The sequence below is a fragment of the Miscanthus floridulus genome, chromosome 6 (assembly GCF_019320115.1).
Source record: "Miscanthus floridulus cultivar M001 chromosome 6, ASM1932011v1, whole genome shotgun sequence".
NCBI classification, from domain to species: domain Eukaryota; kingdom Viridiplantae; phylum Streptophyta; class Magnoliopsida; order Poales; family Poaceae; genus Miscanthus; species Miscanthus floridulus.
Window position 1 is genome coordinate 35,939,156 of NC_089585.1, and position 23,116 is coordinate 35,962,271.

General features: G+C 45.8%; 1 protein-coding gene across 1 annotated transcript; it reads right to left on the bottom strand.

Annotated features, from left to right (window-relative positions):
* Positions 1–20,847: 20,847 nt before the first annotated feature.
* LOC136458075 (transcription factor CSA-like) lies at positions 20,848–22,192 on the bottom strand. Its single transcript, XM_066458081.1, has 2 exons — positions 21,817–22,192; positions 20,848–21,725 (listed from the first exon to the last, which is right to left on the bottom strand). Exons 1-2 carry the CDS (start codon positions 22,043–22,045, stop codon positions 21,121–21,123), a joined length of 834 nt encoding a protein of 277 aa, XP_066314178.1. The 5' UTR covers positions 22,046–22,192; the 3' UTR covers positions 20,848–21,120.
* Between the last annotated feature and the right edge of the window lie 924 nt (positions 22,193–23,116).

The following is a 23,116-nucleotide window of genomic DNA, read 5'->3' on the forward strand; positions in this document are numbered from 1 at the left end:
TCCAATGTGCCAACCACCAAGAATTTTGCATCCACCGCAATAGAAAATAGACATTTCATTTTTCATCTCAACCCTGCAAACACCTTGTGCACATGTGTTAGCATATTTTCACAAATGTTATCAAGGGTGTTAGCACTCCACTAGATCCTAAATGCATATGCAATAAGTTAGAGCATCTAGTGGCACTTTGATAACCGCATTCCGATACGAGTTTCACCCCTCTTAATAGTACGGCTATCAAACCTAAATGTGATCACACTCTATAAGTGTCTTGATCACCAAAACAAAATAGCTCCTATGGTTTATACCTTTGCCTTGAGCTTTTTGTTTTTCTCTTTCTTCTCTTCAAGTTTAAGCCCTTGATCATCTCCATGTTATCACCATTGTCATGTTATGATCTTCATTTGCTTCTCTACTTGAAGTGTGCTACCTATCTCATGATCACTTGATGAACTAGGTTAGCACTTAGGGTTTCATCAATTCACCAAAACCAAACTAGAGCTTTCACTAGGTCGGAAGTGGACATCGGCCCGCCTTCAACCGAGCCGAATGTCATCCTACCGGGAAGTGAGCAGCCCATGCCTTCGCCGGTCACACCGACAGCTGATACCGCCGGGCAGTCCCAATAGCTTGTAAAGTATAAGCAGTTTAGCGGATGTGAAAAGTTAAGTTCATGGGGGAGCCCCCATGTAAACGTTCTTGTGTTCTCAACGATTACAATCAATTTCGTTTTTTGTGATGGAGTCACTCCATTCGAGGAAGCATGTCCCATTCGTTCCTTAGTTCTACCATAGCATAATTTTATTTTTTTTATTCTTTCTTTTTTGTACTTGCTCGTTCATCCCGTAGGCCACAACCTTAGGAGCCTAGGGCATGGCCCATGAGGCTCAGATGCTCGTAACCATAGGTAGAGGCGGGGTGCGATCGGTTGAAATATTTTAAAGCAAAGCTACATAAGGTAATTTAAAGGAACGAACTACCCTTTTGTTCGAGTAGGAAGGAGTTTCACCATATGATAGTAAACAAAAAGAGAGGTAGTAGTGCACCCCCGTGGAGCCCCCAAATGACACGGGCTGAAAGTGTTCGGGTCAGACGCTTTTATAGGAGCAAACGTTAAGTAAACAATGGTAAGACTGAATTTTAGAGGAAGAAACGACATATTTGTTCCAAGCGTTGGTGAGAATATCGTCGTTGTCGTCCTTCAGTCGGTAGGCGTCCGGTCGGATCACCTTGACCTTCAGTCGTCCGGATCCTTGCCCGCTACGCCCCCTTTCTTGGTCGCTGCCTCTTCGCCTTTTTCTTCCTTTGGCCCGCCAGCCTATCACAGAAGGCACTTGAGGAGCTCGCAGTCCTTGTAGAGGTGTCTGACAGGGTAGGCGTGGTTGGTGCATGGGCTATCCATGAGCTCATGGAAGTGGCCTAGAAGGTCCTGCTAGGGCTGCTTGCCTGTGTGATCAACCATGGTGACCAACGCGGAGTTGGCCGATCGACGGTGATCTTTTCTGTTCTTTTTCCCCCTCTGTGTGGAGGGGCCCTCATTTTAATCCTAGCGCTTGGCCTTGCCTTTGCCTCGACCTCCATTGGGGTGTTGCGGGAGCGGCGCTCGCTGGATACGTTGGACAAAGGCCCGTGGTCCTAGGCCATCCAGGCTAGGACTCCGATCGCTGCTGTGAGCGTTTTGATTCAGCCCGAGCCGCTCGTGTATAGGTGGTCGTGCGGAGCGATCGCCAAGTCAAGACGAGGCGGAGATGCGGCCTCCTATGCCGTGCTTGGCGGCTATAGTGGTGAGCGGGTGGAGCGATTCGTCTAGTGCGTCCTCACTCCCCTGGTGGAGAGAGAGGCCACGAGTCGGTGTCACGATGCGGAGCTCTCCGCCTATTGAACGGCGGCGGTCTCCACTAATGCCTGGAGGTTCTGTGGATCGCCTGTTCCTAGGGGTCGTTTGGCTCGGGAAGGCCACACAGAAGCATTACCACAGTGGCGATATTCTGATTGGCCCAAGCGAACTATGGAGGATCATTCCCCGGGCACCGCTCGCCAGTTTATGCGCATGGGGCGTAGTGTGGTGCGTCGAGCGCACTAGTGCAGTCGGCGACTGGTTCAACTGCTGTTGTCATAGCTCCTCGCCATGCTCCCGTGTGAGATCAGGGGTCTCCGCATGAGCGTCTAGAGGGGTGTGAGTCTACAAGGACTCCGTCACCACCGGTGGCTGTCCCAGAGTGTCCGCCATAGCACACTCCTAGGATGGACGGTGGCTAGGCGCCACATCATCGATGCTAGAGCCATCACTCTCAACACCATCATCAATGAGGTCAAGGAACACAGGTAGGAGCATAGCTCGCCATCCCCATGAATTCGGAAGTGAGAGGGGGCGGCGTTGACATCCTTCAGAGCCCCCTGGCGTACGTATCTGCGAAAGACGCGAGGCCATAAGGGAACCGGTTGCATGGCGGTCGCGGCGGGTACAACAGGGTCCCTCCGAATAATTGGCGGGAGATAGAGAATAACAAGTAAATAACAGCATATACATTACTCATAGTGGGGTTTGAGCAGAGAGTTTGCTTGGAATGAAGCGCAGATGCCTCGTTGTTGAAGTCGTCGTGCGTCCTGGAGCCGATGGAGGGCGCCCCTCCGACGGGCGCCGGAACGAGTGCCTCCTCACGAAGGTGTAGTACGCCGAGCCGGTCAACGACAAAGTCCAGGCTTCCAAAGAGGAAGGCCTGGGACGGCTTGGAGTTGGGTGAAACCCACATCCCAATAGGTGGGAGTGCGGGAAACTCCAGTGAGCTGAAGCGAGTCATATCGCCTAAGCCCACCATGGCGAAGGTGGTGGAAAAGTGGGCCATCCAATGACCAAAAAGTGTTGAATGTACAGCGTCGTCCCCACGAACGGCACCAACTGTCGGTGCAGAAAGTGACCAACATGTAAATATTTGTAGTTTTGTCGTACGTTGTGATCGAAGGTGGACTAGCACTCAATGACACAGGGTTTATACTGGTTCAGGCAACGTGCCCTACGTCCAGTTTGAGTTAGCCGGTGACTTTATTCCTGAGCCCAGGTGGTCGAAGTTTGCAGTGGGGTTACAAACGAGAAGGAGAAAGATGGGGGTACAAGAGGTCCAGTCGGACTCTGGTCGGAAGGGCCAAGAGTGACGGGAGACCCGCTATGAGCTAAGTGTTCGAGCGTGTGCACGTGGTTTGAACCTGGTGGTTCTGCTGTTGTGCAGTAGTGAACTTGATTGATCTAATGAATCTACCTGTTGGAAGATAGCACATCCCCTTTTATAGATGAAGGGGATGGCCTTACAAGTGAGAGGGAGGGAGTACGCTTGCTGCTAAGTCTTGCTTCCCACGCCGATGGGTACAAGATGATGGTAGGCGCCCACAACACTGTTGGATGTCAGATGCACGTGGGAGGTTGTGTTGTCTTCTTCGGGTATGGCAGACGTCAGCGCCTGCCACACTATTGATACCTGGAGGCATGCAAGGGGTTTTACCATGTTCGCCTGGTACGGTAAATGTTGGCGCCCACAACACTGTCGATGCCCAGAGATATGTGGGGGAGCCTTACCATATGGGAGTTAATGGCGCCCACAATACTGTAGGGGAAAGATGTCGGCGCCTACAACACTGCTTACGTTCTGTCATGCTAGGGAGGTCGCAGAGTGTTGTTTCCGTAGGTGTACAGGGTACGGACCCCGGTATTGCGGTTTGACTTGTGTGCCCTGCCTTACTTTCTCCGTCCATTTCCTGGTTTTTACCGAGCGGGCGTCCCCGGTCGGTTGGTCCCAGTCGGCTCTGATCACGCCAGTCGAAGAAGAGCAGTGAGCAGGGGTTTGGCGCATCCCCGGTCGAAGACGCGGGTCGGAGTTGGAAGTAGTGCTTTGGCCAAGCCTTCCGGTCAGAGAGGCCGTTCGGAGACGGGCTGGAGACCGAAGCGAGCGCTCCGGTCGGAGAGGTGGGCCGGAGTCAGAAAACGGGCGCCGCTCCTCCTCGGCCAGACCTTCCGGTCGGTGATTAGATCGCCCTTCTGGCCTGTCGTTTAGATACTTGGGCCGAGCCTTTGTTGAAAAGCCAGTCCGCGAGGGACCCCGGGTTTATGAACCCGACACTATCCATCCTTTTACATGTTGTGTCATTTTTTGTTTATTAGTTCCTTTTTCTCTCGTCTCCTCCAGTATTTTAGGTAGTTAGTTTTCTGCCTTTTCAAGTCCATTTCTGTTGTATGTTCTTAGTATCCATTTTTTACATGATCTATAAGTGATTATTTCACACTTATTTGATGAGAGGCTAGATTACAATCTATGGTTAACCAATATGTTTAGTGTTTATGTGTCCGTATCTGATTTGTAGGTAGTAGTATTGTAGTTCTCTTTTTATTTACATCTAAGATCTGTTCTAGTTACTCTTATTTATGTGGTATAATTGCTGTCTATTATGACTAATTGCATTATAATTATATGTATTGATACATTTTTGTCCTGTGTATAGATTTCATATATGCATATATATTTTAGGAAATTAATTTTATTTTTGCAAGGTGCTATTTGTTGTTAGTTTTGTCCCCCTTTGTGGTTGTTTCTTCAGGATCAAGGTTTGTTTCTTTTATTTATTTTTTGTATAATTATTTTCTTATTTTTCTCAGATTCTAAGTAGTTTGTTCCTGGTCCTGCCATTTTTTCTGAGTTACTATATGTTTGTGATGATTGGTTATCTCTTTTGGGCATTGGATCTTGTTAGTTTCTTTATTCATGTATATTAGTCATACTCTTCTCTCCTATAAGTTATTGAATTTGACCTTAAGTTACTATGATTTTTATACAAGATTTACACTTTACTTGTATACAAGTTATGGTGATTACTATTGTATAACTGCTAGTTTTGATCAGTGTAAATTAAGATTTATATCCCTCGTTTATTTATGTTTCCGTATTTTTACATGTTTCAACATGACTTGATTTTTTATTCATTTTTATATTTGTATGTCCATGCTGTATAAAAATAGTTCCACCAGACACTATCAATTTTTACATGCAGATTGTCTTTTTTTTTGCTCTTTTTGTATGGAGCCTCTGAGTTTTACATATTTGGGACTGCTCTATATAATTTATTTTTGTTCTTTTTTTAGATGTCTGGTAACATGGAAAACATGCATGTTTCTGCGTATGTGATTGAGGTTTTAGGTTTGACTGTTGGTGAGCAGTCTCGTCTGATTGCAGCTAGGCGGTCGATGCCTAGTGGTGATGCAGTGTCAGTGTTGCTCGTGGTTTGAAACATATTGAGCACAATCCACTAACCATGAGAACGATGGTGAATGAGAGCAAATTCTGTGTTGATGATCACAACGGTGTTGTCTATATTTTGGCTAAGTATGATCGTCTTCCTCGAGTACTTAACAAGCGTATGATTCAAGTTGGTGACAGTGCTCTTTATGTGTATCAAGTGAAAAGTATTGTCTGGAGGACTAGCTCTTGCAAAGCTTTCATGGATATTCCAGTAAGGATCAAGGTACTTTTCTTTTAATCTTTGTACTTTTTTTTAAATGTTCTAGAAATTTAGTTGTTTGCTTGTTGGCCTTTCTTATTTTAATTATTTTAGGATTTGTTCTTGTTGCCCTTCCTTTTACTCGTGTGACCAAATGGAATGAATCACACAGTTTTTGTCTGGTCTAACATTTGTGTGATTTGCACCGTCCATTTGCTTGAGTGATCAAATTGGTCAAATCACTCAAGTTCCAAATAAGTGTTGAGAAGAAGAAAAAAACGCTTTTTAACTGTAGTTATAAAAAAATCAAACCGGAGCCATTCTGAAAGCACGCCTGGTTCCAGCGATAGATTGGACGCTGGCTTATTATCTTGGCACCTGCGCCCTTGAGAATCAAACGCGATCTAGTACTAGAGTACTTCACAATGCAAACAACGTGTCTGCGTGTGCGTGCAGCCCTTATAGTGAATGAATAAATAAAAGTCTGAAGGCTAGTATCATGGCAAGACCTTTTTTGGTAGGCTATGTGTTTTTTATTAGAATTTGAAAGTAATAATAGTACTCCCTCCGTTCCTTAATATAAGCCATATAGTTTTTAGCACCAATATTAACGTACGACTTAAGGAAAGATGTGAGACCGAGAAAAAAAAGGAAAATCAGGTCATCTTCTCTCTCCCAATCAGATTGCTTTCTAAATCTAAGGAATTAATTGAGGCATGTGCTATGTATGGTGGGAAGGTTTCCAAACTAATCGGCGTGGGAGCTGATATGTACCTATATTTTGGAATTTCCTTCAGAAATCTATATGGCTTATATTAAGGAACGGAGGAGTATTACTTTTGGCGTGGCCTTCCATCAGATGGTTTTTTTAATTCAATGTTAACACTCTATGCCCTGTTCGCTTGACTGATAAAGCATGACTGAAAGTACTGTTGACTGATTTGTTGTAAGAGAAAAATATTATTCGTTAACTAAAAAAGTACGACTTATAAATCAAGCGAACAGGGCGCTAGATTCTACTACAATGTACATAGATTTTCAACTTAATTCGATCTACACAACGTTTGAAGTTTGAACCCCTTTTGTTTCACCACGCCTCGCATGGCCCACCGGGCCGTAGAAGCACACATCCCGTGTTGCGCTTGCAGCCGGTGAACTAGGAGTGCTCGTAAAAAAGAAAAAAAGGTAGTGTGGTGTTCCTTGCGAAACACTCCTCACGGCGTTAAAAGCCGTTGGGCTGGTGGAAAAGCGAGGCAACGGAATGGACTGGGAAACCGGAGACGGAGAAAAAGTGGGGCGTAAAAATAAAAGACGGACGAGAGCAGAGTAGTATCTCTAGGTGACCTGACGTCGGCAAAAGTACTGGCAGAGAGAAATTGCAAGGAAATCTTCACGGCTTTCTTTCTTTGTTTGTTTCACCGTTTTACCCTTTCTATTCTACTGCCATGGTAATGGTAACAATAAGTGCGCAATTGAAACTGGGGGTGGGGGTGGGGGGGGGGGGGGGGGTGCATTTGTTGAGCTTTGTGTGATGTATAGGAGTATTTGTTTGTTTCGAAGGAGGAGCACAGTGATTTGGAGAGAAATAAATAGGCCCAGCGCGAAGCAATATTATTACGTGTGCCAAGTTAGGTTCTGTTTGGATCATCAGCCAAAACAGTCACTTATAGTTTGGTCCTGTTCGCTTGTCTTATAATCCGTATTTTTTAGCTTTTTTTTAGCCGAAACAGTATTTTTCTTTCACAACAAATCAGGCGAAACATTGTTTCGATTTATTTTTTCAGCGAAGCGAACGGGGCCGGACCTTATAGCTTATAAAAAGCAATTAGCTAACTCCCTCTAGCTATTGCAGCTTATAAAAAATTTAAGCGAATTTTATATAGTAAGTACTCCTATACTATATATAGGATTTGCAAAATTGTTTTCCAGACACCGGTCCACCGTGAGGAAGAAGCTTGATTTGGGTTCATGAGGTAACCGAAACCGTAACCGTAACCGTGTGGAAGGAGAAGGGGATGGGCCTGCTACAGCTGCGGCTGCAGGTTGCTGCAGACATGTGCCTGGAACTGGAACGGTCGCTTTTGGTGTGGGGAATTGGTCAAAATCCAGGAAAAGGAAAGCCAATAGAGGGAGGGCACGCAGGCACTGTTTGCCAAAGGGGGCATCTGATCATTAGCTTTTTGTTCGCGCAGTCAAAATTACGGTTGCTTTAACCCCCGGGGCCGGGCCGCTTCGTTGATTCCGGAAAATAGCTTTGTCTTATCGGCAGGTAGCAGCAGCCGGCTCCCCTCCCTTTTTCGCCTTTTTTTCCCCTGTTGCGTCTGCGTGCGATCCACAGGCAAGGCAATGCAATGCAAACGAAAAGGCTCTCCGTGGCAACTGGCAATGCAAACGCGGCCACTACGCAGGTGATCAAGCACGCAGGCAATGAGGCAACAAAATAGCCAGCCCTCCAAAGTGAAGCCGTCTCCGTTGACGTTGGCGAGGCGCCTCGGCGACCTCCGGGCTCCGGTTGTCCTTCTCCAATCTCCACAGGCGCCGCGCAGGGAGGTTTCGCGTGAGGCGCGGTGTCTGTGGCGTACACGTACTACCAGTCCTCTGCTGGGTGTGGTCAGTGGTGTGGATGCCAAAGCCAAGCAGCAAGCAACGTCCAGTCAGTGCCGTCCTCTGGCCTCCTGTTGGGTTCTGAACAGCCGAGCCGCGACTGCCAGACGGCAGGCGGTGCATGCAGCTGCAGACGCTGCAATGGGCTTTCAGAGTTTGAGAACCAACAAGACAGACAAGCGGAAACCGTCGATGGCTACGGGTTTGCCCAAGGCAGGCAGGCAGGCATTTCCATTTCTTCCAGTGGTTTGATTGCCTGATCGATGCCAGCCAGGCTATTCTTTCATCTCCCTGACTGTAGCTGTATAGTCTCGTCGTCTGTCCATGCCCCTTTTTGCAACAACAACAACAACGCATTGCACCCCCTCTCATGCCATGGTATTGGGATTTTTGTTTCTTATTGGGGGGCATGAATTAGAAAGAAAGAATGCTATGCTAGTTAACCATTAACGTGGTTATTGTAGAGAAGTGATATGAGAGCCAACAACGTTTTCCATTGATCTCTGATGTATAAATACATGTTACAACAATGGTTGCTGAATGGGCAACCACACTGCATATCCCTCAACAGTTAGCACTTGTTCGCTTGATCGTTTATGTGGTTTCATGCTGATGCTGTTTTGTTGTGAGAGAAAAACATTATATCATAGCTGATAAGCATAGCTGATACGATCAAGCAAATAGGGTGTAGGACGATGAAAAAGCGATGGAATCAATGCAAGCAAAACAAACAGCACGGTTCTGAACGTACTCGATCTATAGCGGTAGTATTCAGTTCCCCTTTTCCACATGAGCGCATCAACTAATCACTGACACATACGAGTATATGGCTAAGCGTCGCAGTTCGTAGTACATTTTTGACTAACCACATGTGCCCTGTCGCAGCAGCAAGGACCAAGAAACCAGATACTACTACAGGTGGAGTACTTGCCATTTTCTTTTCAGATTTCAGAGGCATGCATACAAGCCTAGTACAGTGAGAAAAAGAGAGGCAAACAAGCAAAGCAAGCGCCTTCTGGCCGGCTTCATCACGCCCTGCTCATTTACACTTGGCACCTGCCTGCCTGCCAGCTTTATTTACCTCTAAAGATTTAACGCAGAGGCCAGGGAGAGACCTTCATGACTTCAATTGTCTTGGCCTTGTACGACCTGGCTCGCTGCAACTCCAATGCCTGGTGAGTGGTGAGTGGTGAGTGGTGAGCAGATCTCTCCCTTTGTTTGTTTGTTCGCTTTTGTCTCTCGCTTGCGGTGTTGCAGCGGTGCAGAGCAGAGGTTATGAGATGGGCAAGACCAAGAAGCCTCCTGCTTTCCCGTGGTCGACGCTCGATGGCGACAGTCAACTCTAATGACATCAACAAGTTCCTGCACGCACTAGCTGCTGCTGCCAAAGCCCCTCCAGACGGTTGGTGTTGGTTACTTATTAAACGGCCGGAGCCGGACCAAAAAGGCTTGATGCATGCATGAATACATATCCCTGTCCATGATGCTATAATGCTACGACTCGTATATGCTTAGCTACTAGTGCTTGCAGTATTTTATTTGCTGCCTGAACGTTACAGTACTATACATTACAGTAAATTGACTAACTCAAGAGCAGTGCAAACGGCGGTTCTCAATTTTCATCCTCGCTGTAATTTCCTTCTAAAAGTCTCCAGTACTAGCCGCACTCTACTCAACCCAGGCGCGTTGCCCTTCGTCCGGCACCCTCCTCTGCACATAGTAATAAAAGAACTACGATAGGTACAAAAAGTTGAGCAAAAAAATGTTCTTTTAGCCTGAGTAGAGTATTTAATTGTGGGGATTTGGACATGTGCGGCGCAGGGAGACGCTCAAAGATCCCGGCGCTGTTAACGATGGATATGCTGCGCTTTTATTTTATTTTATGTTGCATCATGCACGTATGCTTTGCTTCCCTTGCCTTTCCGAACTGGACTAGTACAGAACCTAACAAATTCCCAGCGTACGCCCGTCTTCGCCTTTCCGGGTCAAAAATGTCTGCCCGGATCGTGCCCCTGCCTCCCGTTGCTCTTGCTCATCATCTTCAGCTTTGCATCTTCGTTAACCCAGTTAAAAATAGTTACTGCTCGTTGAAAAAGCCGCGTTATATACTACTACTCCTACTACTGTACATGCTATGCCTGTGGGTACGCACACGCACCAATAATCCGTGGTGGCTAGTACAGTAGCTGTTGATGTTTTACCGGAGGCCCTAGCACCTAACGTAACGTCAAACGTGGATGTGTCGCCTTGCGTTACGATACGATCAATCCATCCATCCGTCCTGCTTCACATTTTCACTTGGTTTTAGTGGTAGCAGGAGTATTTCTTTTTTGCGATACACGTACAACTCTACTACGAGCAGTATACTACTCCTAGTACAGTAGTGTAGTGTAGGGGCAATCATGGTTGGGTAGCTAGGGTAGGCGGACGGAGCCTCCCCTCTCAGATGCAGGGGTAAAGTTTTGGAACGTGACAGGGAGATGTTGTATAGATGTTCGGATATTAATAAAAATAAATAAATTATAGAATCCATCGATAAACCACGAGACGAATTTATTAATTCTAATTAATCCATCGTTAGCACATATGTTACTGTAGCGACACGGTATCAAATCATGGACTAATTAGGCTTAAAAGATTCGTCTCGTAAAGTAGTCGTAATCTGTGCAATTAGTTTTTTTAGTCTATATTTAATACTCCATGCATGTATCCAAACATTCGATGTGATAGGACGTAAAATTTTGGAGGAGGAAGTGAACAAGACCTAATTATCATGATCCGATCAAAAAAGATTCTTCTGCTTCGGTATTCATTTCCTACTGACCTTTTTCTGCCTTTTCATCAGACGAATCTCATTTCCGTTCTGCTACTAAACAACAACTACTCCTACTTTACTTAGCAAAGGGTTACGTTTATTTTAACCGTTTCAATGTGTTTCAATGTATATACATTGTTGCGTGAGAAATAATACATACTAGCCCTACTGTACATTGAGACGATTTTTTCTTAGACCGCAGTAAATTAAATTCGGGGATCGGATCGGATCGGTGGAAACGACGAGGGCCAGTTGCATAGCACTGAGAACAAGGCACGCGTGGGTGAGGACTCAAAAACTAGCAAAAAAAAAACCAAGAGCAAGGATTCCCATATGTAGCAACAGGTAACTTTGGCACCCGAAAAGAGGTGGCCTAACCCACCCCCATCTGGGGAGATTGGAATATCACCTCACCCTCCTGCAGCGCTGCGTCCCTGCCATTCATTCATGAATTCCACCACCAAGGGGTAAAAAGCGGCAGCAGTAGCCCTGCCTCGCTGGGCTAGCGGCAATGGCGAAAGGTAGCACAACTGCACAAGGAACAATTTATGTCTCGTCCTACAGTGCATGAAGGAAGGTACTGTACGGAGTACTACGTAACAAGTCTAGTGTAGCAGTAGAAGGAGCGTGGGTTTACACGGTAATAGGGTACACTGGTTAAAAAAGATTGTTGGCAGGCCTAGCTAGAGTTTTGACAGGGCTAGCAAAGCTGCCAAGAGAGAGAGGTCAGGGAGCACTCCTCTTTCCTCTCTGCTCTCTTGAAGCAATAGCAGCAAGCAACTGTGTGAATGGGTCTCTCCTCTCTCCCTGTGTGAATTATTGCAGGTGTCAGGGAGACAGCAAAGCAAGTTGTTCCCTCCTTTCCCCTCAACTGTTGTTCGCTTCTGTTTGCCTTTGCATCCACCCCCCTTCCTTGCTCCTTCCATGCCCGCTGTTTGCCTGCTTCCCACTCCCCATATCCGCCTGTTTCCCCAAGATTGCAGCTCTCTCTCTCTCTCTCTCTCTCTCTCTCTCTCTCTCTCTCTCTCTCTCTCTCTTTCTGTACTACTACGACTCTTTATCCGCCGTTACTCCAGTTCTGTATTGTTCACAAAAATCAAATTACCCTGGGAAAAGAGACTGTTTTTTTTTTTACTTTTCACTTCAGTTATTCAACTGTTGTCATGCTATTAGGGAGGCCACTCCAACAGTAGCAGCCACCGGCGTAGAGTACTACTCGGAAATAAGGACATACAGTGCTACACATGCTGTTGGTGTGAGCACCGAGCGGCCAGACATCCTCTCAAGGGTCTCGCCGTCTCACCGCTACAGCAGTACAGGCCCAGGCCCAGGCCCAGGCGTCCAGCACCGCAACGTCGCACTGTAACGGCCGGCCCCGTGCAAAGCTGCAAGGCGACAAAGGCGGAGTCCGTCCGTGCCGGCGGGCCACCACCTGACACCTCCACCTCCGCACACGCACACGCACACGCACACGCTCGCCCGCACCAGCTTTTCGAACGCGCAGGCACGTGCGGCCACCACTGGCACGACCCACGAGGGGTGCGCCCAGAGTCCAAACGGCGTCACCGTCACCCGCGACCAGATACTGGAGGATAATTCCACGATGCGGGTCCTTGGCGTGGCGGTGGGCCCCGCTCGCCGTTTCGCGTCGGCCTTTTGGGCTCTGCGTGCTGCACTCCACGGTGATCATGCACGGCTTTGCTACGGTCTGGTTTTCGGTTCCACAAATCTGCACAGCACCAACGCACGCGGCGGAAGTTGCGTAGATATCTTAGTGACACCACGGGATAGTTTAGTACGGTGTTTGCATCCCAAATAAGGTCTTCTTTGGAATGCAGAAAAAATAAAGAAATTTTTGTACGATTAAGTTTTTATTAGAATTTTTTCGCATAGAAGGATTGAATTCTACAAATTCCTCTGAAATTCGTATGGAATGAGATGTCCTATACAAGTTTTAGGCTCCCTTTTGGAACACATGTTTTTTTTCCTCTTCCTGTGTTTTTTCTATGAAAAATAAATTGATTTTTGTAAAATTCCTATAGGATTTTTAGTGGTTAGTACTAATAATAGATTCAAACAAGTTCTAACTATTAGCATTATATAAACCATACGCCCTCTGCCAACAGGGCTTGCTTGCACCTTCCTTTGCCCACGTGACGACGGGGATCATGACACGGCCGCTAAGCTAATTGCCTAATTCAAGGGTTGAGCTCGCGCCGAAAGCTGCTGTGACGAAAGCATGGCATGTCCTGTTAACTAGAAGCAGAGTGTGAACATGGCTCTTGGATGTACCACTGCTAGTGGAGTTAGCAGTACTAGTTGATTAGTCTAACCGGATTTTAGCCCGTTCGCGACACAAATTAATCGCCTCAGTGCACGCCTGCACTGCCTGACATCCTGAGCGTGCACGTGGGCTGAGATTATTATAAATTTTCAATTAAAATAGTATTTTTCTTCAATATTAAAACAGCCGACGACGAATGAGCCCAGCCAAACGAACACCCAGACAATCGACAATGCGCTAGCGCGACGTCCCGCGGCCGCGTTCTCCCACCACGTGGCCCAATCTGCCGTCCTGCCGCGACAGGACGAGCCCGGCCCGCTCCGCACCACCGACCACCTGGCCCAACTGAACTGATTAATAATTAATTAACTGGAGTACGCTTTTGTACTGCTGCACGCGGCGTTTTCTTAGACGCTTGATCATTTTTGTTTAGCATTAGGTCTTTTTTTGATACAACTAGTCCCTGAAAATTCAAACATACAGACTAATTGCTAATCTATTAGTCATAGATTAGTTGTTAGTCTATTAAGTCCACAGATAGGAGCTAATATAGGACTAGTTGTTAGTCCTAGATTCCAATTCCATCCAAACAGGCCTTTACAATTAATTAGTCGCTGTAAACAGTTTATACTGTAGTATTAAATATCTATGTAAACATTGTAATTCCATACTTAATATTTAAATGTGATTTGTGACATTGATAAAATTGTACTCATTTTTTCAAATGGGTACCCATGGATAAAATGAAGTGCTCATAACCAAATATGCATGGATAATTTTTTCTTGTTCATACCATGTGATACCCAAATGGAGTCACTAAGGGTTACGCTGTTACATCAAGTATTTCTAGACAAAGGCTAAAATTGAGTTTATTGAGGTGGCTACTTAGCCCACATCTACCTAAGTGTCTCTAGAAATTGATTTCTAGAGACAAAATCTAGCCGCCCTGTAGATCGATTTCTACGAGTGGGCTAACCATGAGAAAAACCCACTAGGCAACCCCTCCAAGTCAATTATCACTAAATGGCTAATAGAATCATTTTGTATTCACTTTTAACTAATATGGTAACCCTAAATGAATTCAAATGAAATAAGTTTGAATTGATTGGTTTTAGATCTCTTCGAGTACCACAAATTTGATTTAGATCAATTTCTCTAAAGGTCGTTCGGAATTTTTTTTAAAAGAACTTTAAAATCTAAAAAATAAAATAGAATTTTTGGGTACCAAATTATTTGAAATTAAAAGGTAGTCAACTATAAAGTTGTAGATCTATTCGAGTACTATATACCGTTGGACTAGGTCATTCCATCCGAGGTCATTAGAAAAATTAAAAATAATCAAAGTATGAAAACTTTAAATAAAATTTTAGGGCCTCAAATGATTTCAAATGAAAAGATCGTCATCTACAAAGTTGTCGATATCTTCAAGCACTACAACTTTGATGTAAAATTTGTCTTCGTCCAACTAAATTTGAAAAAGTTATGAATTGTACTGTGCTCTGGACCTATTTTTTAGAGGCGGGCCAAACTGCCAACCGCCACTTGAAATCCATTGCTACAGATGAGTGGTATTTCTAGCCACATTGAAAATCATCTCCTTTTCCAAAGGCACCTAGACTTTCTTGAAATGTTATTTTTAGAGGCTGATCAGCCTGCCAAATGCCTCTATTAATAGAGGGCACTTTTAGAGGCGGCTAGGTTTTCCATCCTTCTCTGAAAATTGATTCAAAAGGCAGGCCAGCTCATAAAACATGTTTATTTATTGATAGAGCCGTCTCTGCACTAATCCAGTGCTGATCCTGTCCTCCACCCGTTGGGCGGAAACACTTTAAGAAATGTTCAAAAAATGGCATTCTCTGTTGTACTTAGAGCCTGTTTGGGTGCTCTACCTCTGGTTCCGAAAGCATTGTACAACCATGTTTGATACTGACAAAAATAGTTCCGATTCAGGTAAAAATGAACTAGGAAATGAAGGAGCCAGAGGAGCTGCATATTTGGGGTTTCTCCTGACACTCCACCACAATATTTAGTACAATGAAGGAGCCAGAGGCAGGAGAAACCCCTCTAAACAAGACTTTAGCGTTTGCTTTGGCTTCCTTACTGCATAATCTTCTTCCCCCCTATGTGATACTTTCTTAATTACACATGTATACGTATATAATATTGTAGTAGCGGAACGTACCTTTCACCTCAACTGTGGCAGTACGACGACATTTTTCTACAGTGGCAGCGATGCTTCAACATGCATGCATGTATGCCAATGGCTTTAGGGGCTGTTTGGTTCCTTCCCCACCTCCTAAAATTCCTGTCACATCGAATGTTTGGACACATGCATGAAGTATTAAATATAGACTAATTACGAAACTAATTGCATAACTTGCGACTAATTTGCGAGACGAATCTTTTAAGCCTAATTAGTCCATGATTTGACAATGTGGTGCTACAGTAAACATGTGCTAATGATAGATTAATTAGGCTTAAAAAATTCGCCTCGGAAATTAGCCTCCATCTATGTAATTAGTTTTATAATTAATTTATATTTAATACTCCTTAGTAGCCTCTAAACATTCGATGTGACATAAATTTTAGGAGCGCCTAAAGAACCAAACACCCCCTTATTTTCTCTGCAAACTTAATTAGCTCATGATACTTCGTCGTTCGCAGATGAGAAAAAGGAAGTCGGTGTTTTGGAAGGTTGCATGTCGCACGCCCCCTTCCCGAACACGTACATGTACCCTGTGGATGTCCTGTTCGGCTTGCTGAATCTTGGCTGAAACTGGCTGAAAATACTGTTCTAGCTGAATTGTTGTAAGAAAAAAATACTGTTCTAACTAAAAAACTAAGGCAAACAAGTCGGTTTCTGGGTAGGGCGGATGGCAACGAAAACGATGCTTCATTCGCAATTAATCTCCAGCAGACGACATGTACCGAACCTTTCAACAACGAACATGTACAGGTCGCATGATAAAGCAACGAGGTCAATCTAATTTCAACAAGAGCAAGGACGTATAGCACTAGCTTAGCTTTCCAACACAGAAACTGCAGGCACCTGCTTGCTTCTCTTGAAAGCTTAATGCTATAGTAAGCTTGATCATCAGGCAGGGTGCCGAAAGCTCTTGCGTTTCGGAAACTTGCGTCGGGTTGCTTGGATGGATATGGCTGTCCTTATTCACAGACAGAGGATCGAGTTAGGCAACATATAGGGGCCGTTTTGTATGGATTCACGTGCGTCCCCCGGGAGCCATTTTTTAGCTGCGCTACTTTTCTCAACTGATTCACCCACGGAGCTCCGCAAAACACGCTCTCACACACGCAGTGTGTTAGGTGGAGCTAAAAAATGGAGCTTCTCCCGGCTCCCATCTGACCCCAGCGCGTGGAGGTCGAGTCTGCCCCCGACCTCAGGGAGACGCATGCGGGGAGGACGGACGCGCGTGCAGTCGCCGGGGCAGCCGTCCGGGCGTGGCTCATCGGAGCTCCGAGCGCTTGAACGCGTGGCTGCCGGGTGCGGGGTCACGCGGGGCCATTGGGTGCCCGAGCACAAGGCCGCCGAGCAGCCGAGCGTCATGCACAGGGCCGCTGGGCGCGGGGTTGCTAGACCACCGGATCTCTGAGGATGGCCGGGTGTGAGAGCGAAGCGGTTGCAACTCTCGCGTCTGCGCGATGCGGGAGGTGAGCGGTTGGGGAAGATGAGGAGAGAGAAAGCATGAAGGGGAGGGTACGGAAGAGAAAAATAGGCACAGGAACAGATAACGTAAGAAAAGAAAAGAAAAGAAAAGAAAAAAGAAAAAAATAAGGGTATTATAAATTTTTTACTCTTTTTGCTACTCAGGGAAGCTGTTACGTCAAATGATCTAAAAATAGCTTCAGCTCCCTAAGAAAATCTGCTCATTCAGAAGAGTTGAAACCAGAGCTGTTTTGGAAGGAGACAGAGTATAGATTGAAGTACTACTTTATATGCTATAATGCAGCGCCTTTCACCTTAGTTTCTTCGTGTGGTCGCGTGAAGTCAGATCCAGTCAAAAAAGTTGCAGCTAGCTAGTAGTCGATGCATATGTGCATAAAACTATAAAAAGTTCGTTAAAAGTCTAGTACTGCTATACTCCCTATATTAGTATGAGTACTGCCACGTAGCACTAAATAATCAGTACACGTCCCCGGGCGGGCGGCGGGTGCACATGCATATTATGGTACTGGTGGCAAGCAGAGGACGACGATGCAGTGCAGAAATGGCCATATATTTGCCGCTTCTAGCGTAGGGATAATAATAATGTGACACCTAAGGCCGTGCCTTTTCCTGCTTTTTTGGTGGTAGCCCAGCCCAGAGCTACTCCCTCTGTCCTGATTTATTTGTCGTTTCTGATTTTCGTGCCACAAGTTTGACCTAATTTGTAGAAAATACTGGCAACATTTGTATCTCCAAATAAATTTATTAAAAAACTAGATTCAAAGATCTTTCCGATGATACTAATTATGCATCATAAATATTAATATTTTTTAATATATATTTTGTTAAAATTGTTTCTTGGGAAGCGAAAGCGATAGATATTTTGGGACGGAAGGAGTAGGTCCCAAGATCTGGGGTTTATATACATGAGCCACACCGGGCCTGTTTGGTAGGGCTTCTCTGTAGCTCCAGCTCCGGCTTTTTTGAAAGAGTCCTACCAAACGTTTTGCAGGAGGAACCGTTTTTCAGTGAAATACAGAGAAGCCGAAGCCGTTTTTGGAGGCTCCTTCAAAACGGCTCTGATTCCTCCGAAGAAGCCTCTCAGGTGGAGCCCTGCCAAACACCCCGTATTATCTTGGCTTTGCGGCATATATTTGCCACAAGAGCACTATGTACGACGGACCGGTTTGTTAACAATAACATAATATATACCAGTGCAGTGAACAAGGCACAGTGCATAGACCCATCGCCACAACCAAAGGCTGAGCCGCTGGGGTGCCCTGTGGCTGTGGCCGAACATGCACGGCGGACCAGAGACAGAGACGGACAGGGCTCGCGGTGGTGCCAAACAACATACACAAGCAAACAGAGCCAAAGCCAGAGGAAGACTCCAACAGTCGAAGCACCACGACGGAGATCATACTAGAGTTCACTAGCAGTCCATGTCAATTAAGCCTAACGGAAGAAGGTTGAAGGTGGACACTGGACACCACATTTTGTATGCATGCGTGAGACGCTGAAACCTAACTACGAGTAGAGTGGACAGAGAGATGAGACAAAGAATCTATCTGCATCTGCAACGGTGTGGTCCTGGAGCACTGAAACTAGAGCCCTCCCTGGTCTTAAGCCTGTTTCTTTATCCCCAGTTGCTTTGTTTAGTTTGCTGATCATAGTACTAGCAGTACACAGTTGGCCGGCGCCTACTCTAAACCCCGACCCAAGCCATTTGATTAATACGGTTGTGGATCTTTGGCTACCTGCGCCCGCACTAAGCACCAACAATTGCATTTCCGAGGTCACTCAGACTTCCACGACTCACCATCTTTGTTTAGTGCAACCAATACTCTGTCTGTCAGTCTGACAGAGGCTGGTAGAGTAGGGTGATGCACGCAGTTGCCGGCCGGCTAGCTTGGTCCTCGTTCCAAATGCCGACGCGGCCATCCATATGCACCGGCGCTCACGAGACCTCGACGGCGCGACCTGAGACCTGACCGCCTGTGCGAGCGCAACGGAGCGGCACCAATCATGAGACAGCTCGGGCGTGCGGTGTCGGTGTGAGTGTGACCCAACGACAAGGAGCCAGCCAGCGAGCGAGCACCACCGTCCCCCGACCCCGAGTTGCGTTTTCACATGACCGGCCAGGCTTCAGTTGCTAGCTGCAGCCTGCACTGCAGGCACGGTCTTTGAGTTTGGGAATTCCCAGTGTAGCTGATGACGAGGGGCACGAGGATGTATATATACATGTTCCCCAAAAAAAGGATGTATATATATATATATATACATGTTCTCGATCGTGGTTTCTAGGACGGCGCCATCAAGAATTGGAGATTGAGTTTCATTCAAACCGTACCGCGTACTCCTGGTGCTCGCTGCTCGCATCTCATGGGCTTCAGTCAATGTGGCAGACGCAGGCTCAGCTCAGCTCAAGCAGAGTCTCGGCTGAATCACCACAAGGACATGTCGCTCCCATGCAGACGAAAGCCCCGTTGAGCATTTGCCGATTTCCTGCTATAATAATAAGAACCATTTCAGTCAGTAACATATGCGGGACCATCTGAGTCGATCAAATATGAGTTCAGTCCAGTCACAAAATCAAGAAGCACCTTGTATCATTTTTAGGTGTGAAGTACATTTTCAACCTCAAATTTTCAAGACAATCCTATTATCCACCTTGAACTATGAAGCTGGGTAATAGAAGTCATCCAACTATAAAAAAACCGGACAAATTTAGTTCTCTTGCTGGTTTGAAACGTGATTTTCTATTTTTATAAAATGATAAATCTGGTTTACTATCTAGAAATTCATAAATAATTTATTTCGAAGATAGAAACTAGTATCAATTTTGTTCTAAAAATGTTGTCTACATTCTTATGATGTATATATATAGTTATTTGGAGGTGATTTATTTTTGTTACTATTGCTTTATTGCTCGTATTCATGCACATTATCTATTGAATACAAATAATATCTAAATAACTCTAAATAGAGCACTAACACATAGATAACATTTTCAGAAGAAAAATAGTCCCAGCACATAGATAACATTTTCATAAGAAAAATAGTCCCAGCACATAGATAACATTTTTAGAAGAAAACTACCAATTTCATATTTTTTTGATTTAAATTAATTAATTGTGAATTATTACTAGAGATGAAACCATAATGTTATTATTTTTAGAAAAATATAAAAACACCTTTGAAACAAAGCCACATGAGCCATGACCAAATATTTTAGCGTTCAACACTTTGAGGATGCTCGGTACCAACCTTTATAGTTTAGGGTTAAAAATTAGACTGATATGCAACTTGGAGGTTGAAATTTTTGTTCTTTTTTAAAATGTTGTCTACATGTTTATGATCTACATATAGTTATTTGAATCTGATTTATTTCTATTTCTGTTGCTTTTATAGCTTGTGGTTGAGCTCATTATTTATTTAAAACAAATAATATTCGAATAATTCTAGATAGATAACATTTTTAGAAGAAAATCAGAAATAGATTCATTTTTTTATTTAATGAAATAATTTAATTATAAAATTTTAAAATAGGAACCTACCTTTGAAATGAGTCATGAATTAAAATTATCCAGTTTTAACCGTTGGAGGGTGCCTATTATCTAGTTTTGTAGTTGAGACTTGAAGACTAGACTTACATGCAAACTAAAGGTTGGAAAATGTATTTTACGCTTTATTTGGTAGCCCTACACTGTCACGTCCCATGTTAGTCATGCCACTATCAAAACTGTAAGTTGTTTCAACTTTATTCGAAGTTAAATTTTTCTAACTTCGATCAAACTTTAGGACAATATATTATCTAAAATAAAAAAATACACTATCAAATACTACATTTCATAGTGTATCTAACGAACTTATTTGATGCTTTATATATTTGTGCATTTTCTATAAGATTGTTTTGAAGTAAAAAAAAAGTTTGACTCGGTACAAAGTTGAAACAACTTGTAGTTTCAAACGGAGGGAGCAGATATTTGTGCACTGTCCAGCAATTTGCAGTGAAATTTTTTCAGTTACTTGGTGGATGATTCCTTTGTCCCACTCAGGGACCTAGCGCAGCAGCGCGGAGTTCAGGACTCTGCTACAGCATCCTATGCCAAAATTCAAATCAAATCAAAATAAACAAAGGTAACTAGTAGTACTCCTGGTCTTTCGGCGGTAAAAGACTCTTTTTTTTTTTTCGAGAACGTGAGCTTGGCTTCCATAGCTCATCCTGATCAGTGATCACTGGGCACTGCCGTCTGCCGGGGACTCGGATCATGTCGCGCCAACGCCCAGGAAGTCGAAGAAGGGCAGGGCGAGCTTTCCGCATCCATAGTCGGAGGCCGTTGCCCTGTGGCGCGCCGGCGAGGGAACGGAGCAAAGCATGCAGTGCAGCAGTGGCGAGGAGCCGAGGAGGCACGTCGTGCCGGCGTCGTACGAGCTCTGGTGGTGGAAGCAGGGGACGGCGCCGCAAACGGAGCCGAGGGAGAGGTCGGTGATGGAGGTGGACACGGACTCCTCGGACTCGCCGTCGCTGTACGCACGGGCACAGGTGGCCGCCTCCGGGTGGATGCCGGCGCGGAACGGCAGGGGAGAGGACACATGGTGGCGGGTGGCGACGGCTGACGACGACGACGAGGGCTTGCGTTGTCGGGGCGCGCCGGAGCCGGACCGCTCCCGCTGCTTGCGCGCCATGAGGACGTGCCAGTGGTTCTTGACGGCGTTATCGGTGCGGCTGGGGAAGAGGCGCGCGATGAGCGCCCACTTGTTGCCGTAAGCGCGGTGCGCCGCCAGGAGCCGCTCCTCCTCCACCTCCGAGAACGGCCGGCGGTTGAGCCGCGGGTCCAGCTGGTTGAACCACCGCAGCCGGCAGCTCTTACCTGCTCCGATCCATTCCGTCAGTGCGGGGACACATACGAGTGGGAGGAGTCAAAAGTTGCGATGAAGATCGAAGGAGCCAAGGAGCCTTACCTGATCTGCCGTGGAGTTTGTTGGCGATGAGGTTCCAGTTCTGGGGGCCGTACTGCGCCACGAGGTCCTTGAGCTTGGCATCCTCGGCTGGCCGCCAGTGGCCTCTCGCGTGCCCAGCAGTGCGGCTGCTGCTATGGCCATGGCTCCCTGCTTGTCCCTCATGGAACGGAGACAGAGCAGCAGCTACCGGTGGAGCAGGGCCGAAGAAACAAGCCATCTCATGAGCCATCTGGGTCCAAGCTGCAGTTGCAAACGGAGAGTAGGCGAGTGCTGCAAGTTTAGAAGGCGGCTCTAGCAGCCTTGCTCTGGCTCCAAGTCTCCAACACTCCAACAAAATGCCTGCTTAGGTCACAAAGCAGGAGGATGTTTATGATTTGGTTTTCTTGGGTCCAGGTTCAGATAGTATAGAGAAACTTGCCGCTCGTGTGGGACTGTGGGTGGGTGTGGGTTTGGGGTCTCCAACTCCAACCTGGCAACCACTAGCGGGGGTCAGTCAGGGTCTCAGGGATGGATGGAACTCACTGTCCTCACATTGATAAACCTACTACCAGAAACCCCGTTCTCGCTATGCACAGCACAGCACAGCACATTACAGTGTACCAGTAGCACGCCCACAGCTAGGGATGAAAACGGATCGGATACGGATTGATATCACCGATATTACATTTGTTTTCATATTTCTGGCCGGATTCGGATTCGAATACGGATAGTGTCAACTATGTCGGATAGGATACGATTGGATATCGACATCATAAATATGCGATTTGAGTATTCGGATACGGTATCGGATGTTGGATATCCGGACTCGGATACGGGCAGATCTCAACCCCTCTAAACGAATTCGGTTTCAAATACGGTCGGAGTTTTCATCCTACCGACAGCACAAGAGCCACCTAACACCCCCCCCCCCCCCCCCCCCCCCCCCCCCCCCGTTTCTATCCTCCATCCAACCACATTGATCATCTGACTCTTGTCATAATTGGCACCATGGCATAAAAATGATCACACTGATAGCATCCAAGGACAAATGATGATGTGAGCTCTGTTTCTGAAAAAACATCAAGTTGTTTTCCCTTATTACGACTGAATACGGTTCCATCATTTTTTTTGGATGGTGTAGGATCCAAGGCAGTAGGGCCGTCAACAAGAGTATGTACTAGGAAAATCCTCCTGATCCAAAGACTAGGAATACGGTTCCATCTATCAGTTCTATCTCTACTCATTTTTAGTGCAATACCCATATATATACCTCATAATCCTTACTAGTTGCGGTAAACTTATCAATTACTCCATAAAGAAC